Source organism: Enhydra lutris, unplaced genomic scaffold (assembly GCF_002288905.1).
Source record: "Enhydra lutris kenyoni isolate GAN:26980312 unplaced genomic scaffold, ASM228890v2 scaffoldscaffold31, whole genome shotgun sequence".
NCBI lineage: Eukaryota > Metazoa > Chordata > Mammalia > Carnivora > Mustelidae > Enhydra > Enhydra lutris.
Genome location: NW_019154115.1, coordinates 4,939,602 through 4,957,816, shown reverse-complemented (window position 1 = coordinate 4,957,816; position 18,215 = coordinate 4,939,602). Strand labels below are relative to the sequence as shown.

The 18,215-nt window shown below is 40.0% G+C and overlaps 1 protein-coding gene across 1 annotated transcript; it reads left to right on the top strand.

The window, feature by feature from the left end:
- The first annotated feature begins 996 nt into the window (after positions 1-996).
- LOC111153265 (SUMO/sentrin peptidase family member, NEDD8 specific) lies at positions 997-17,139 on the top strand. Its single transcript, XM_022512176.1, has 2 exons — positions 997-1,168; positions 15,425-17,139. Exon 2 carries the CDS (start codon positions 15,461-15,463, stop codon positions 16,097-16,099), a length of 639 nt encoding a protein of 212 aa, XP_022367884.1. The 5' UTR covers positions 997-1,168; positions 15,425-15,460; the 3' UTR covers positions 16,100-17,139.
- The last annotated feature ends 1,076 nt before the right edge of the window (positions 17,140-18,215 follow it).

Here is an 18,215-nt window from a genome sequence, read left to right as displayed (position 1 = left end):
GGGGGGTCGCTATCGGTTAGGGGGCGGCCGTGACTGGGTTTCGGAGGAACGGTGACCGGGTCAGCTTACGGGAGGCCGTAACAGTGTCTGAAGGCTCCATTAAGAGTCCTAAGAGAATCCGAGGGGGCTTCTAATGGGCTGTGTTGGGGTGGGGGGTCCCAGAACGGCCGGGGCTGGCGGACCGGGATGGTGTCCGGCCAATGGAAGATACGCTGGGTGAGGTCTACAAGGGACCCGGCGCCGCGATCGCGTGTCTGGGAGGCTCCCGGGCAGACCCGCTCGCGGGCGTCTCCGCTGGGGCGGGGCGGGGCGGCCCCGCAGGAGCCAAAGAGCTAGACCGAGACGTGGGCCGGGCCGGGCGGCAGGGCCGCTCGGCGGCTTGGGCGGGTCTTACCTCGGGCTCCGCCGCGGTGGCCACCACAGCCCCCTCCTCTTCGCCAGAAGCCACTTCCCACCCGCGGCCCCAGGGTCAGGCCGCCGGAGACAGCAGAGGCTAAGGCCACCAAGGGTCGGACGGTTCCGGGAGGGTGGGCCCAGCAGCCTCAGGGTCCGAGAGAGCGGCCGCCGCGCATCCCCCGCCCTGTCAGAGAGACTCCGCCCGGCCGGGGCAGGCACAGACCCCGCCGCACCCCGCCCAGAGAGCACGCGTCGGACCGCCGCCTCAGCCGCTGTCGCTGTCTCTGCGGGTGCCGCGGGTACCTCCGCAGCCTCCTCTCACAATCCTTGCGGTACTCTCAGCAGCCACCGCCAACCGCCGCCGCGTCCCTCGTCTGCTCAGGCCCGCGCGCCCCCGACCCCGCGCACGCGGCCCCGCCCCGCGCGACTCCCGGCTGCAGAGGAGCAGGCGCGCGCGCACTTACCTCCCACGCCCCCTACCTCCCGCCAGAGCCGGCCAGCCTGCCGGCCTGGCCCCCGCACGTGACGCCGCCAGAGAGTACCTCAGGCGCCTGCGCGGACACGCCCCATTCGTCCGCCCCAGGCGGCCCCGCCCAGACTTTTCTTCCTCACCTTACGGCAGAGCTCGGAACCGTGCCTCAGATTCTCACTCTAGTAGAGAGGAATGTCGCAAGGTTGGGGTAAAAAACTCTGGGTTTGCGACTGTAGCTTTCGCTTTCCGGCCAACACAGAGGTGCCTGAAGGCTGGTTGGGGTGGTGAGGCCCGAGGCAGGTAAGAAGGCGCCTCCCCACTTTGGTTGGTCGGGCGGTCTGTCCCGGCACGGAGCCGCTTTTCAGCCCTTGCAGATTTGGCATATCCTTGCCCCCTCTCCAGTTCTGGTGCTGGATTCTCTGCGCCGCCCCTCTTAGCCCCCGCCCCTTCCCACGCACACGCCCTCTCCCCCGCATTTCCCCGCCCCCGACCTTAGTTTCCTAGTCTGACTTTCCATTCATTTTTCAGACTTTTCACGGAGTGCTTTCTCGTGCTTCAGACTCTAGGAAGTCAGAAGTAAATGAAACAGTCTTAGCTTTCTCAAGTGTGGTGTTATGTGGGAGACGTTGAGAGAATCCGCAGTAGTAATAAAGTAAAACTATGGGGGCGCCTGGATGGCTCAGTCCTTAAGCGTCTGCCTTCCGCTGAGGTCATGATTCCAGGGTCCTGGGATCGAGTCCTGCCTCGGGCTCCTTGCTCCCGGCGGGGAGCCTGCTTCTGTCTCTGCCTCTGCCTGCCACACTGCCTACTTGCGCGCACGCTCTCCCTCTCTCTCTCTCTCTGACAAATAAAATCTTTTTTTTTTTTAATGTATGACAGAAAAAAAAGCAGAGAACCCTCTGAGCATGGAAGAGGAGCCCCTGATTGTGTGGAAGGAGTGGGGGAAACTCTTTCCAAGGTGACCTTTGAGTCACTCCTAAGTTGTGTTAAAAGACTAGTGAGTGTGGCTGGCCAAGAAGTTGGAGATAGAAGCAGAGAGAACGATGGGTGCAGAAACATGACAGTATTGATTGTAAGAGTAAAACGTTGGAGGAGTAGAGTTGGTGGAGGCCATAGGCGTAGATTACCCTTTAAAAAAGCACCGTTGTAAAGGGTGAAGAGAGATGAGGGGCGAGAATATGGGCAGAAAGAATCTTTTCTTTAAAGATGGGGGACTTGGGCGTAAAAGTGTACCATGGAACCCACAAGTGGACAATTCATGGATGAAGGTGGCTGATTTATAGCATCAAGGACACTAGGGGAACTCAACCTTATGTGCACATTAGAATAACCTGAGAAGCTTTTTTGTGTGTTTTGGCGGGGGGGCTTGTTGGTGGTGGTTTTTTGTTGTTTTGTGTTTTTTTTTTTTTTTTAATAAAACCAATGCTCCTGTTCTAACAAACTCTGAGGTTAGGGGCTCAGGCATCAGTATTTCTTAAAGGCTCCTGAAGTGCATTGAGGGTTGAGAGGAAAAGAAAGGATGGAAAGTTAGGAAGGGCAGGAAGTTGATGTCATTGGCTCTGTAACATTAAGATGGAAGTCATTGGATGAGAGAGTTGGGGATGGAATGCAAAGCTTGAGCACAGTGATGGCAGTTTTGGATAAATACTCTGGGTGATGAGAAAAGCGTCATTTCTGCCTTTCCCTTCAGCACAGTTCCATCCCTCAATCTTATGAAGTCCACCTTAAGGCTCTCTTCCCTTTCTCTACCATCCAGCAGCATCTATCAGCTGGGGATCCAACCTTAGAGCTCAATCAAGGGCATCTTCATTTCTGTCCCCAAAAAGAGCTAAGTCAACTTAAGATTCGAAGATTAACTTTACTCCCCTAGAGATTACTGCAGTGCATTGCCAATTTAGAATCTGTCTTCTGTTACTCAGCAATCATTTAAGTTAGGAGAGAGATAAAAGACAGTTAAAATATAACCCTATTTAGATCTCATAGTATTAGTGAAAACAAACCTTTTAAAAGAACAATTCACTTGGCAGGCAGAGAGGTCTCTATAAGGCAAAGCCAAAGCAGTGCATGGCTACTGTCTATTAACTAGGGCTAATCCAAAAACTTGTCTATCTGCCTGCAGATAAGACAGCATTACTGTTGTCTGGTATGACTAGGAATTAATATGAAGGGTAGGGGTGGGGCAGAGATAAAGATGATAAAGTGGGTGTGAACAGATGATGAGGAGCCTTGAATTCCAGGCTAAAGTATTTAGATTATCTACTATAAGCAATTAATAGATATAAAAAACAAAGATAAAAATAAAATAACCTTTTTTTACACCATGGACTTCTTTGGCAGCCTGGCCTGTGGCCCCTATCTCAGAATGTTTTTAAATGTGAAAATAAAATAATAGAAACAAAATCAATTTTATTGAAAATTTTAAAAATATTTAAAAAACGGGTGTTTGATGTGGTCATATGTGTGTTTCTTTATGCATTAAATAACATCTGGCAGCAAGTAATTTCAAAATAGTGATGAGTATAAATTGTATTTTGAAATACTTTTGAAATTTTGAAATATTTTGGAAAACTTCAGTGTGATATGAAAATATATTTCTGTTGGTGAAAAGATATAGGGACTGCTAATACTACTGTGGATTATCCTATACTTATTGAAGATAATGTTAAATTTCAGTTAGATACTATCAAAAATCAAGATGCAGTTTTTTTCCCAGTCCAAGTTCATGGAACCTTTAATTCTTACTGCATCCTGGCCCATGGAGCATAGATTTATAAAAAGCTGACCATAATAGTTTTAAGCAAGAACATGACAGATCAGATCTGTGTTTCAGAAGGTACTGGCATAGTGTTCATTTCCCAGCCTCTCTCTGGTAGTAGGGAACTGGCTGTTTTCTTTTCCTCTTGTACCTAAGGGCAGCAACCAGTACTAATTCACTATTGCCTAATAATTTAGGCCTATAGGAATACTGAGCTTGTACTTATATATGCAGGAGCAGTACTAGGAAATAAATTGGGAAAGATACATTGGGGCTCTTTTTGTGGAAATCATTGAATGCCAGGGTATAATTAGTACTAAATTTGGTAGATAATGAAGAGATTTAAAATTTTTTTGAGTAGAATAATTAATTAGAGTTCTGTTTAAAAAACTAATCTAGCAGTAATGTGTAGATTGGATTGTCAAAAGACAGGAATGAGGGCACCTGGGTGGCTAAGTGGGTTAAGCCTCTGCCTTCAGCTCAGGTTATGATCCCAGGGTCCTAGGATCAAAGCCTGCATTGGGCTCTTTGCTCAGCGGGGAGCCTCCTTCTCTGCCTACTTGTGATCTCTCTCTCTCTGTGTCAAATAAATAAATAAATAAATAAATATCTTAAAAAAAAGAAGAAGACAGGAATGAAGAGTCTGGAGCAGTAAATAATTTTTTTTTAATTTTAACTAAATTTTACTATAATGTGATCTCTAAAGAGTCTGCTATGTTATTTTTGTTTCCCCAGTGTGACTGTCTAGTCTAAAGAAATATAAATTGGACTAAATCACATACCTTTCAATAGAGATGCCCATTTTTTTGTGTTATAAGTGATAATGTTAGTACTTCTGATGGGTAATGGCTTTTACAATATATATAGATTCCCAGGTGTTGCTAAGGCCTTCCTTGATTAAATTCCATCTACACCTGTAAGTCCTATATTTCTGACTTTTTAAGGTCAAGATTGCTCTCTCTTTGTCAATCTCTTAAACCTCTTAGATGAGTAGAATGCATTAGCAAACAAAAAGGAAGTCCTCAAAGCCCAGATAACCCATCTCTTTAGAAACTGATCAATAATAAAAAAAAAAAATAAGAAAGAAACTGATCAATACCAGACTATGCAAAACTTACAAATTCCAGCTAGTCCCCAACTTGTATGTTTTTTAAACATATTCAAAAAAAATAATTATGGGGTCCAAGTATTACTAATCCAAATAAGTAATGTAAAGTTAACTTTCTGAATCAGTTTCTCAGAGACTACCTTCTTCAGCATGACTAGTCTATATTGATCTTGTACATCTAACTATTGGAGACCATTTGAGTATTGATACGGTTCAATACAGACTGAGAATCAAGTTCATATAGAGGTTGAGGTTCATCTGTTTTCTCCTTTTTAGGGGAATGGGGAACAGGTCTATCTGCAGCAAGAATACGTGAAACTTACAAAGCTTTTTAAGAATCTTCATTACTTACAAAAGATCTCTGAAATTTCTTTTCTCTGGCTTCCAGTTAAATGGCTACCCCTTCCACACCTTCATCTGTTAGAAAAGCACTAAAACACAGTCTTGAAACTGAAAAAAAAAAAAGTTCCAATTACAATTAGTATTTTTGAGCATCTAGATTATAGGTTTAAAAACTTGAGGCCTTCTGGGGTGCCTGGGTGGCTCAGTCAGTTAAGCGTCTGCCTTTGGCTCAGGTCATGATTCCAGGGTCCTGGGATTGAGCCCCACCCACATCGTGCTCCCTGCTCAGGAGGAGAGTCTGTTTCTCCCTCTCCTCCCCACTTGTGCTCTCTCCCACTATCTCTGTCACTATCGCTGTCTCTTTCTCTCTCTCAAATAAATGAATAAAATCTTAAAAAAAAAAACTTGAGGGGCACCTGGGTGGCTCAGTGGGTTAAGGCCTCTGCCTTCGGCTCAAGTCATGATCCCAGGGTCCTGGAATCGAGCCCCACATCGGGCTCTCTGCTTGGCGGGGAGCCTGCTTCCTCCTCTCTCTCTGTCTGCCTCTCTGCCTACTTGTGATCTCTGTCTGTCGAATAAATAAATAAAAATCTAAAAAAAAAAAAAAAAAAAAAAAAAAAAACTTGAGGCTCTCCTTCCCTTATGGCCAATGAATAAATTCTCAGAGTACTGTAGAGGGTTCAATTCCTTCAAAACAAAAGCTTGGGATTTTTGGCCTTAGTTGGCTCTAATATTCTCACTACTATTTGTTGTAGCAACTTGGAATTTTACATTAGCAAGCTAAAATAAATAGTTGCTAAAAATATTTAGCCCTGCTTAATAATATATAAGTCAAGCTTGGTCAGATAACTCACAAATATTTGTGTTAATTAACATTTAAAGACAAATTGCTACAACAGAAAATTCCTTGTGTGTAATTGGGACACTTCAGATCTTGTTTTCCTATGAGCACAATACAGTAAAACATATATTCATTATTTCTTTCATTAATTTATTAAATATTCATTTAGCCCCTACTATGTGCCAACCACATTTTTGAAATCCATTAAGTAGGAGTTTGTAATAACAATCTACCTCTTAACTATTTATGAAATAATTATTTACCAGGCTTTGAAATCTATAGGAAAAATAAGATTAAAAGATGGTGGGTTTTCATACTCTTTAAAACTATGTTTGGATCTATCTACTGTGTGCTGAACACAGTGGTTATTTAAGAAATCAGTCAGATTACAACTTTAGCTTGATCACACCTTATGAGCTTTAATGTGTTGATGCATATGATAAAATCTGTCCACTCCTTTATAAAATAGTATCTTACTCAGACCTCTCATTGAACCTATTGGCCTCCCTGCACACTGTCTTAACAACCCCAGGTATTTTAAATTTTGCAGTTGTATAAAGTCATTTCTCAGAAAATTCTCAGCAAAGCACAGTTTAAGAAAAGGCTGGTGTTTACATCAGGTTTAGAGGAAGGAAAAAAATGTGGTACAATTATAAATGGAACCTTTGAGTTAGAAATGAGACTGAGAATAAAATTCTTTTCATAGTCAATGACACCTTAGCCCTTGATAGCCATATGTAGTAACAGAGCAGTAAATAGAGAACCTTAGTTCTAGAAGAAATCCTAAAAAGTCACCTAGTTTATCTCCCTGGCCCAAGACAGGACCAAATGGGATTTATGGTAGTAGAGTTAATAGGCACAATCATCATACCAAGTAGTTTTTCTACTTTGAGATCTAAATTCCTCTACTTATAAAATACTGATGTCAGAGGAATATTGTCAAATTTGTAAGCAATTTATGAAATTAAGAGATCTTCCTATGTTTATAACAATTTTGTTTTTAGGAGTTTTTCAAAATGTATTTTACTTCGGTATTTTGTTCAGGAAAAACATTTATTAAAATTTCTCCAGTTTGTCAATCACTAAAGAAAACAAGGATGAGTAAAATCTAATAATCTCTGCCTTCAAGAGGGATATATAAATCTTGATGGTAATTTTGAAATTCCACTTTATACAAATCTTTGGATGGTTTAAGCTAGCTTTAAAAGGAAATGTTTAATGGGGGAAATTGAAACCAAAAAAAAAAAAAAAATTGAACTTCCTTCCTGAAAATATTTCTGCTTATGCTGCCATGAAAAGCACATTTGGTCTTGGGATTTTATTCTTTTTGTGAAATCGCAAATGGAATCATATATTAGAAATTGAATGTAATCCAATTTTGGTAAACAGATTAATTTTACATCTTTGTGTTTGAAGGTTTGTAGAAGAGAGATTAGACTTCCTCTGTTTTTTTCCCAGAGGACAGAAGTGAGATCAGTGAGCTGAAGAAACAGACATATTTTAGGTCAGTGTAAGAGTGGGAGGTGGTACATCTTTTTTCTTCCTGAATGGAAATAGCTGTATTTACTGGTTATGTGCTCACTATAAAAAGAAAGGGTAAAAAAATAAAGCAGACAGTATCAAAAGGTAGAAGGAAAAAAGCTAAGAAGTACTAATAATTCTCTTTTTAAAATGATATTTAAACTTTGGCTATCATTCTTGATTATTTTTGTGTATATTTTATACAAATTTTTTTTAAAGATTTTATTTATTTGACAGAGATCATGAGTAGGCAGAGAGGAGGGGGGAAGCAGGCTCCCTGCCGAGCAGAGAGCCTGACATGGAGCTCGATCCCAGGACCCTGAGATTATGACCCAGGCGAAAGGCAGAGGCTTAACCATTGAGCCACCCAGGTGCCCCTATTTTGTAGAAATTTTGTATAAACTTCCTTTTCATAGCATATCATGAATATCTATGTCAGTAAATTTGTATCTACAATTTTGTTTTTTAATGGCTGAAATATTTCCTTGTATGAAAGCCTGTTATTTAAATTTACCAGTCTTCTTTTGAACTTTCAGATTCTTTTAGTTTTTCTCTTATAAACATTGCTATGATGAACATTCTTGTTAAATTTTTGCACACATCCTTAATGTTTCCCCTAAGATAAATTTCTGAAAGTGTAATAGGTGCATGTAGACATTTCTTAAGAATTAAAATATAATGGCAAACTACCCTTCAAAAAGCTTGTATTTGTTTATATTCCGATAAACAAGGAGAATGCCTGTTTTCCCATGGTCTCTCAGCATTGCAACTTACCAGTTTTCCCTCATCGTTGCTGATTTGATAGCTAAAGATGAAATCTTGCTTTAACTTGATTTCTTTTGATTACTAGTAAAGTGTTGAGTTTCTTTACGTGTGTTTATTGGCCATTCACGTAAGTGTATTAAGCTCTATTTTCTTCCAATATTTTTGTTTCCTTTCTTAACATTTAAATTTTACTCCATCTAAAATATAATTTAATAAAAGGTATGAAGTAGAGATCTAACTTCTTTTTTTATCGAATGTTTAACAGTCTGTTCAGTGCCATTTGTTAAATAGCTCAGCAAGCATATCCCAAACTTCACTGCACAGACAATAAGGTATTGATAGATATTCTGTTTTAAAAAAAAAAAAAAGTGTCTCATGGTCAAGTGAGTTTGGGGGAAGAAAAAAAAGGCCAAGAAAAGTTACCTTTCTTTATTGCAGAACTTCTTCTAGCCTCTAATATGCTTATGTGCCTTATGAATCTCCAGTAAGGAGTTTTAGGATGCAGCATTTCCCTATCTTATTTAACTATATAATCTTATTTCTTTTCTTTCAAAAAATACCTATGAAATCTGTGAAACTGTGCTGTCTAAAACAGTAGCGAAGAGCCACATGTAGATATTTAAATTTAAGTTTAAGTTAATTAAAATTAAATATTCAGTTCATACTAGCCACATTTCAAGTGCTTAGTAGCTACATGTGGCAAGTGACTACTATTTTGGATATTACCAATAAGGAACATTTCCATAATCACCAAAAGTACTATTAGACAGCACTCCTTTGGAACACAGTTCATTGAAACTGACTCCCAACCTAGTGTTTTTTTCTACTGAGCCAGCAGTTTCTTCCCTTAATTATATCAGCAGGTAATCAGGTTGGTAACTGTTGAATTATAAATTTTCCCTTTTAAGGTTGTTCTTATTACCTTTTATGTAATTACCTTATTTTTCATAATAAATATTCAAGTAATATGCTTGGGTTTAAGGATTTTAAGATTAATATGAAAAAGTAGGCTCCTTTTAAAAAAAAATTAAGCCTTTGTTTATAACTGTTCTATGCTCTGGTTTCAATATTAGCTTCATTTAGCTACAGAAGTTGGAAGATACAATAAACTGTAATTGCAGGGCTTGTATATACTGATAACATATTAACATCATTGCTTCACTCAGGTGGAGAGAACAATTTTCTCTGGAGTTAGCATTCACTCATCTTTTTTTTTTTTTTAAAAAGATTTTATTTCTTTGACAGAGAGAGATCACAAGTAGACAGAGAGGCAGGCAGAGAGAGAGGGAGGGAAGCAGGCTCCCTGCTGAGCAGAGAGCCCGATGCGGGACTCGATCCCAGGACCCTGAGACCATGACCTGAGCCGAAGGCAGCGGCTTAACCCACTGAGCCACCCAGGCGCCCCAGCATTCACTCATCTTATGCCAAAGGTAAAGCACAGAGCACGGAGTCATGTCCTAGCTAGGTCTGTCCTTTATGACTTTGTGGTTTTATAAAAAAAGACAAACATGCTTTATTTTCAAGAAGTTTCTGGGGCACCTGGGTGGTTCAGTCTGTTAAGCATCTGCCTTCAGCTCAGATCATGATCCCAGGGTCCTGGGATGGAGCCCTTTGTCAGGCTCCCTGCTCCCCAGGGAGCATTCTTCGCCCTTTCCCTCTGCCTGTCACTCCCCTTGCTTGTTCTCTCTCTCTCTCTATCCCTCTTTTTCTCTCTCTTTCTCTCAAATAAATAAATAAAATATTAAAAAAAAAAAAAAGAAATTCCCAAGTCCCATTATTACCACCTGAAATATAGGGAGCAAGGAAGAAAACTTTCTGAGAGCCTGCTGTATGTCAGATGAGCTGAGTGGGTTTTTTGGTTTTGTTTTGTTTTGGGGTTTTGGGGTTTTTTTTAAGATTTTATTCATTTATTTGTCAGAGAAAGAGGGGACAAGCAGGGGGAGCCGCAGGCAGAGGGAGAAGCAGGCTCCCCACTGAGCAGGAAGCCCAATGTGAGGCTCAATCCCAGGACTCTGCTATCATGACCTAAGCCAAAGGCAGACATCTCACTGACTGAGCCACCCAGCCGTCCCCATGCCGAATGTTTTTACTCATATTTTATTTTGTGTAACAACCCTGTGAGGCAGGTGTTTTTATTACCTCATTTTACAGATGAGGAGAATGAGGCCCAGAAAAAGAATAAATAACTTGCCCGGAGTCACATAGATAGGCAAGTGGCAAAGTCAGAGCCTGGACCCAAAGCCTCCTAACTCCAAAACATAGAACTATAATATGATTTATGGGACTTTACAAATAGAATTGGGAGATTACTGCCTCCTTAGTTCACTCCCCAATCTTCCTTACCATCCACCAAGACCAAGTACATAGGTCTTATTTCTGAAGGAATTTACTATTAATTAACAGAGGAGAACAGAAAAAACACAAAACCAAAGCAAAAATGGGGTTGTGAAAGACAATACAAACATCTTAAGAGGCCTTATTTATCTTGTTTTCCTTAATCCATATGTTCTGACTCCTTTCTTTGAAATGCTTCAGTCCTCTGGCAAACATTTATTGTACCTCAGATACACCAACCACAGTGCTCACTATATAGAAAGGAAATATCCCTAGGATGGTTCTAGATGGCTCTTGGTTCTTTTGGTAGGTCCCTTTCTGTCTCCCTTTCCCTACCCCATTAATAACGGGATCATCATCCTTTCAGTCACCCCAACTAAAACCTACAGACCATTTCCCAATTCTTCTCTCTTATCCACTATTCTCTGATCACTTACTGAGTCTCTGTCTACAGTACCTTTTCCTCCTTGCCTCCCCATTTCTACTACCATTTCCCCTGATTTAGGTCATTTCCTCCTATATCTTCACTTTCACTCTCAATAAAATTCTACTTGATCTCTTTTTCCATATTTTTTTTTTAAGATTTATTTATTTATTTATTTGACAGACAGAGATCACAAGTAGGCAGGGAGGCAGGCAGAGAGAGGAGGAAGCAGGCTCTCTGCAGAGCGGAGAACCGATGCGGGGCTCGATCCCAGGACCCTGAGATCATGACCCGAGCTGAAGGCAGAGGCGTTAACCCACTGAGCCACCCAGGCGCCCGTCTTTTTCCATATTCTCTCCCTACCAATTAATCCTGTATACCTCAGCTGAATTAGTAAACTTAATAAAGCACCAGCCTTGCCATAATGGCTTCCCATTTCCTCCAGTATAAATTTCAAACTCTTTCACCTGTACTTCAGTCCATTACCATTTAGCTTTTGATAATCTTTATCTACCCTCACCTGCACCCTGACTCTAACTTCATTCCAGCCAGACTGGACCACTCTTCTTAAGGCACTTCCCTTGTGTCTCTTACCTTCCTAATGCCCTCCTCCATACATCCAACTCTACCTGCCTTTCAAGAGCCCACTTTTACATCACTTTCTCCGTGAAATTGTTCCTGATCTCAGCTCTCCTTCCCTTTCACCCTCTTAACCAGGGGTCATTGTTCCCTATTCTGAATTCCCATACATTTTATTTCTGCCCCTTGTGGGTTTCTTATCTCATTGACTATAAGCTACCTTGTACATCTTGGTATCTCCCACAATAGCTAATATTGGGTATTCAGGAGTGCCTGGGTGGCTCAGTCAGTTAAACGTCTGCCTTCGATTCAGTCACAATCCCAGAGTCCTGAGATCAAGTCCCACATCAGGTTCCTTGCACAGCAGGGAAGGGGGGCGTCTGCTTCTCCCTCTTCCTCTCCCCCTGCTCATGATCTCTCACATGCTCTCTCTCTCTCAAATAATCTTAAAAAAAAAAAATTGGGTTCTCAGTAGGTGTTTATTGACTAAAAAAATTGTATATTTATGATGTCTTCATTATGTATGTATTATATATATAATATATACATAAATATATGTATATTTATGATGTCTTCATTATAACCACATTATAACTTCACTGAGCTTAAGCTCAGTGAGGGTAAGAATTATGACTATTTCATTCCCATTCTGTATTTCCAGCCCCTAGCACAGAGGAAACACTCAATAAACATTTATTGAATGAGATACAGTTACCTGTTGTTGGGATATAAATTTCTCCATGACACAATGGATGTCTGGAAATACTACTTTATGTTACATTTTTAAAAAAATCTTAGTTATCAGTGTTTCTTCATTTTATATTGACAAATACTCTGAGAAAGGTCATGTATTATTCTCACTTTACAGAAGAGGATATTGAGGCTTAAAGAAATTAAGTAGTTTATTTATGATCACACGGCCAATGAGTGACAGAACTGAGTCTAAAATTTAAGTCTTCAGATGTGAAGTTTAGAGTTTTTCTTTGCAAATGATGGTTTGGCCAAAGGCTAGTTTGGTTCCATTTGCTTTAGGATTGTTGTGGTTAAACTATTGCAGTCATGCAATCCTTCCATCCAGTGGGATAGAGCCAGATCCTTGATTGACCCATTGTCTGTCTTTTGGGTATTTTCAAAATCAAAACACTAAAACTTTTTTTGAAAGAAATCTTGGCCTTTTTGGTCACTCCCTCCAAGATGAGATGCCTGTCTTTTCAAGTCTCCTTGTAGATTTCTGTCCCTAGTTGGTTTGGCTATTAAGATATGGGTTTGAGTTCAGCTGATAGCATAGAGAGTAGGTCTCCGAGTATTTGCCAGACAGTACAATATGGCATTTACCACTACACAGTATTCATTGAAAGCATGGCGGGGGCAGATTGAGGGAGACTTGCTTGATGCACAAGAAGTCATTCCCTTTTCATATTCATTTACTCTTAAGTCAGATCAGCAGCAAGCTGAGTATCTAGCCTCCATAGACTTGCTTTTACTAGAATGCTGTTTATTCATTTGCCATCAGGCTGGATATGAAGGATTCTTTTAAGAAACAATCCTCTGATACGACTTCATCTATTATAAAAATATTGTGGCATATTATTCATTATGATACACTGTGTCTTTTATGAAAATTTCTTGAACAAAAACTGTCTAAGCTTGATACAAAGAATGCTTTTACCTCTTCTGAGCAATTGCTTTGTTTTTACCTTATGGACATTGTGAATGTTTAACTTAATGCTCTCTGGTTAGCTGCCAAAAAGCTTACAGCCAGATTTGTGGCCCACCCATAGCAAATGTGCTCTATGCCTCGTTAACTTTGTTCCTGGCTCTAGTTTGTGTCTCTGCTAAAGTTATTCTCTCTTCCTAAGAAAATCTTAATTCATGCCATCTTATTTTGTATATCTGTATTAGGACATATATTTTTTTCCTCATAAACAGCTTTATATTGTTTCTGAAATAGTTCAATTATGATATACTCTATGCACCGAAAACCATCTTTGGTGCTTCTTAGTTACCTCACGTACTTTAGGCTTTTTCTCTTGAGGGGTATGTTTATTTTTCTGTGTAGGTTTTTGCGGAGTTTTAATTACAGGGAAATGGTTGTGCCACAAAATTGTATTATTTTAGTAGTGTGATCAAGTGGTAGAAACTTGGTCTAACGGCCAGAATTGATTAAATTGATTATTCTAGCCCAGTCTTTCATAGAGATGGTTACATTTTCTTACAGTATGCTTTGTTTTTTACTCTCTTTCTTCATGTGACTGTTGATTGCTTTGTGATTTGTAGTGATGTTGTAATGCTGCCAGGTCATGAATAGCAGTTAGCTCTCTTTTGCTCAGATATTATGTTACCCTCCACTCTGATCAGACTTCCTGTCTTTGTTAGCACCTTACCTTGGGTGATCATGACTATATTAATCTTAAAACTCATATAATTTGTCCTGCTCTACTCTAAATTAGTCATGCTTCTGTTTGGACAAGATAAGAGGAATAGATGTTTGTTTCCAAACCTCATTTGCTTTCATTGGTATGGAGTGCTATCTAGATTTTCTAATCACCTTATTAATAGCAATTAATGATATAAATACTGTTGGTACAACATTTTATATTCTTTCCATACCTTTGAGTAAAACTGTGTGGCCTCTTCTACAATTCACTGAGGGATGTAAAGCAGGTCTATATCCTTTTCACAGACAACAAAAGCAAGGACAAAAGCATATAAAGTTTGTGATAGGACTGGGGCTAGATCCAGGTCTCTTGATTCCTGTGCCTAACGACCTTTCAGTTTACCAAAAAATTCTAACTTATATATATTTTTTAAAGATTTATTTATTTATTTGAGAGAGAGAGAGCACAAGCAGGAGGAGAGGCAGAGTGAGAAGGAGGAGCAGACTCCCTGCTGAGCTGGGAGCCCAACTTGGGGCTCAGTCCCAGGACCTAGAATCATGACCCAAGCCCAGTGCAGATGCCTAACCACCTGAGCCACGCAGGTGCCCCCTAGCTTATATTATAAAATTACATAGTCTTTATCTTACCACTTGAGGTTAAAGATGGGAAGTGAACTAGGACATATTATATCACTCATGCTTGCAACTCCGGCAGAACCAGGAATGGTTTTCATTTGTGTTACTCTCACAATTTTCTATTCTTGAAATTTTAGTTCCTTTTAACTACAACTCTAATCACTGTCACTTTCCATTATGGAATGAGGAAGCAATATTTTTATCTTTTCTCTTTCAAATTAATGTTGAAATGGAAACTGTTTCCTTTGTTAATGAGCAACATTTTTTTTTAGACTCTTTGAAAATTCACTTTAATGTAAAAATAATTTGCCATTATTATCATGCATAAAGGGACAAATAAGTATATGGTTAATGCTAGGAAGTTTCGTAAATATTTGTTATAATTTTAACAAAACTCTGCCTCTAAAGAGGAAATTAAAAATTCATGCTTATTGGGGCACCTGGGTGGCTCAGTCATTGGGCAGCTGGGCGAAGACCCAGACCCTTAGGCTTGGGTCATGATCCCAGGGTCCTGGGATCGAGGCCTGCATCAGCCTCCCTGCTCAGCAGGAAGCCTGCTTCTCCCTCTCCCTGCTTGTGTTCCTCTCTTGCTGTGTCTCTCTCTGTCAAATAAATAAATAAAATCTTTTTTTTTTAATCATGTTTATTGTTTCAGCATGAAAAATTTCCAAAGTTTTCATTCTAATTGTTAACATATAGCACGTAAGTTAGGGTCTCTTGAATGTTTACTCTTAGTCAGGCATTGTTGCTGAACACTTTGCAATTATATTTAATCTTTACCAAAACCCTGTAAGAGTAGCTCCTATTTATGACCCTCATTTTACACCCAGGTATCATATTCAACAGTAAATATTATCTTCTGCCTCTCCTTCAGCTTCTGGAATTTCTCATCAACCCTGGTCAGTACAAGATGGACCCTGTAGTCTTGAGTTACATGGACAGTCTACTGCGGCAATCAGATGTCTCACTATTGGATCCTCCAAGCTGGCTCAATGACCATATCATTGGATTTGCCTTTGAGTACTTTGCCAACAGTCAGTTTCATGACTGTTCTGACCGTGTCTGCTTCATCAGCCCCGAAGTTACCCAGTTCATCAAGTGCACTAGCAACCAAGCAGAGATTGCCATGTTCCTTGAACCCCTGGACCTCCCCAACAAAAGAGTTTTATTTTTAGCCATCAATGATAATTCCAACGAGGCAGCTGGGGGAACCCATTGGAGTTTGTTGGTTTATGTCCAAGATAAAAATAGCTTTTTTCACTATGATTCTCATAGCAGAAGTAACTCAGTCCATGCAAAGCAGGTAGCAGAGAAACTGGAAGCTTTCTTGGGCAGAAAAGGAGACAAACTGGCCTTTGTGGAAGAAAAAGCCCCTGCTCAACAAAACAGCTATGACTGTGGGATGTATGTGATTTGTAACACTGAGGCCTTGTGTCAGAACTTCTTTAGGCAACAGCCAGAATCACTATTGCAGCTACTCACTCCTACATACATCACAAAGAAGAGAGGAGAATGGAAAGATCTCATTGCCAGACTTGCCAAAAATTAGCTATCAAAGTATATCTGTGACTTTTGAAGTCTTTTCTCTCCGCCCATCCCCATTTATTGGATGGCTGCAGTCTCAGTGCCTGAAGGAAGATGCCCAGTGGAGGGAAGTTTAATGTTCTTATTTTTCCCTGGAACAATGTCCTCCTCTGCATTATCCAGATGGAAAGTTTCACTTTAACCCTAACTTGAGAGCAGTGTGCTCTGTGAAAATGGCTTGAAGTTATGTATCAAAACCTTCAAACCACGCTATCTTAACATTTATTAATTCCCTTTTTGTCTCCCTTATCCACATTGGCTTATTCCTAAGGAAAAGCAGTGATCTTTAAAGAAATCAAGTATATGTGAAATCTAAAGGAATGCAAGAAGAACATTCTAGAAGAATCAAGCTTCGGGTAGAAGCAGGTCAAGATCTAACCTAATTCAAGATCTAAATATTGGGAGAATCAAATACTCATTTCTGTGGTATCTCTTCTGTTCGCCATGCGAGGCTTTTCTGGCTATCTTTGTAACCTTTGCAGATATTTGATAAAGATGATGTTAGCCCATCTTCCCCCATCTGATTCCTGGACTGCTTTAAGAGAGGGGGAATCTTGAGTAACTTCATTAAAATATATGGCTGCTGGACCTTTTAGTTTGCTCAGTGGATGGGTTGACTTGCTGCTCTGCATCGATAACAGCTTTTCTACACTTTGTCTGTTAGCCATGCATACACTCCTTCCTTAACATCTAAAGTTCTGTGGCTTTAAAACTCATAGCTGATAACTTCCTAAGGCTACCTGTTATTTCTAATAAGTATTGCTGCTTTCTGATAGTCAATTTTTCCTTTCCTCTCTATCTGTAATCTGGCAGAATTGGTTTGTTATGTCATGGTGATATCAGGGGTATTATTGTATCTAAAACTTGCAGGCTTAAAGTTGGTTTGTTTTTGCAATTATAAAGCAGAAAAAGTGACCTTTCTTAACCCTTCCACTTAATTCAAAATGGAAACGATGTTATTTTTTAAATATGGAACCAAGAATAAAAAATGCTATCCCTCCTAAATCATTGATGTGTTTTTTCTGAGTTTCAAGTAATTAACATCCAGATGATATGTACACAGATTAATGTACACACATTAATTCTACTCCTAACAAGAATTAGATTGCGGTGCATATGAGGCTTGAAAACCAAAGATTAGTTTCAGCTGTGAATTTATTTCACCTCCCTCCCCAGCCTACCTTTGCCCCCAGCCCTCATGGCCCAAAATAACCTCACCACTCAGTAACTGCAAAGGCAATAACTCAGTTTCTTTTAGTCAGGGAAAACACAATGTAAGTAATACAGGTTACATAGCAAGCTGAGTGAACATGAATTGAAACTGAAAGTCTGAGAAAGCTACAAAAAAATGTCCATTTCAAGTCAGTGTGTTTTGGATAAAAAAGAGACCTAATAAAAATGGGAGCAGGAAAATAAAAGATCAGAAACTGGCAATCAGCCATAGAGGTGAAATAGGGAGGGAAGGACAGCAAAAGGAGTGACATAGATGGCTGAGGCCGTAGTGTGGATAAAGATAAGGCAATATCATTTCAGTAACTGTTGGCTTAGGTATCTAGACTATGAAAGACTCAGAGTCTCTCTGGGAAAAGTTGTTCTGATAACACAGAGTATGTCTTTAAATGTCAGATTGTCTTCCTCTTACAAGTCAATACATATGAGAGCAATCTTTCCTGACTCCCTAAAAGTCATCCCAGAAATAAATTATTTTTTTGAACTAAACTAGTAGTCTTTAAAAAAAAAATAAATAAAATCTGAGGTCCTCTTTTCTGAATACATAACATGGTTGGACTGTGCCGCAGGTTAGTCTTCTATAAAACTTTTGAGTATGCCATTTGTAAGTGTTAGCATTATAAATAACAGAAGATTTTAAGAGTTTACTTGTAGTATGTCCCTAGGTACTCTAATAGCCATAGGTTATGCCCTTGCTAGACCATATACTTTTGATGCTTTGTGATACAAGATTGGAAAAAGCTCTTTTGTGGTACTGTGTTTCCTTTTCTCTTAGAGTCATAAGAATCCAGTCTGCAAAACTCAGTTTCAGAATATTCAAAAGGCAAGCAGGTTTGTTTGGTTTTTTTTTT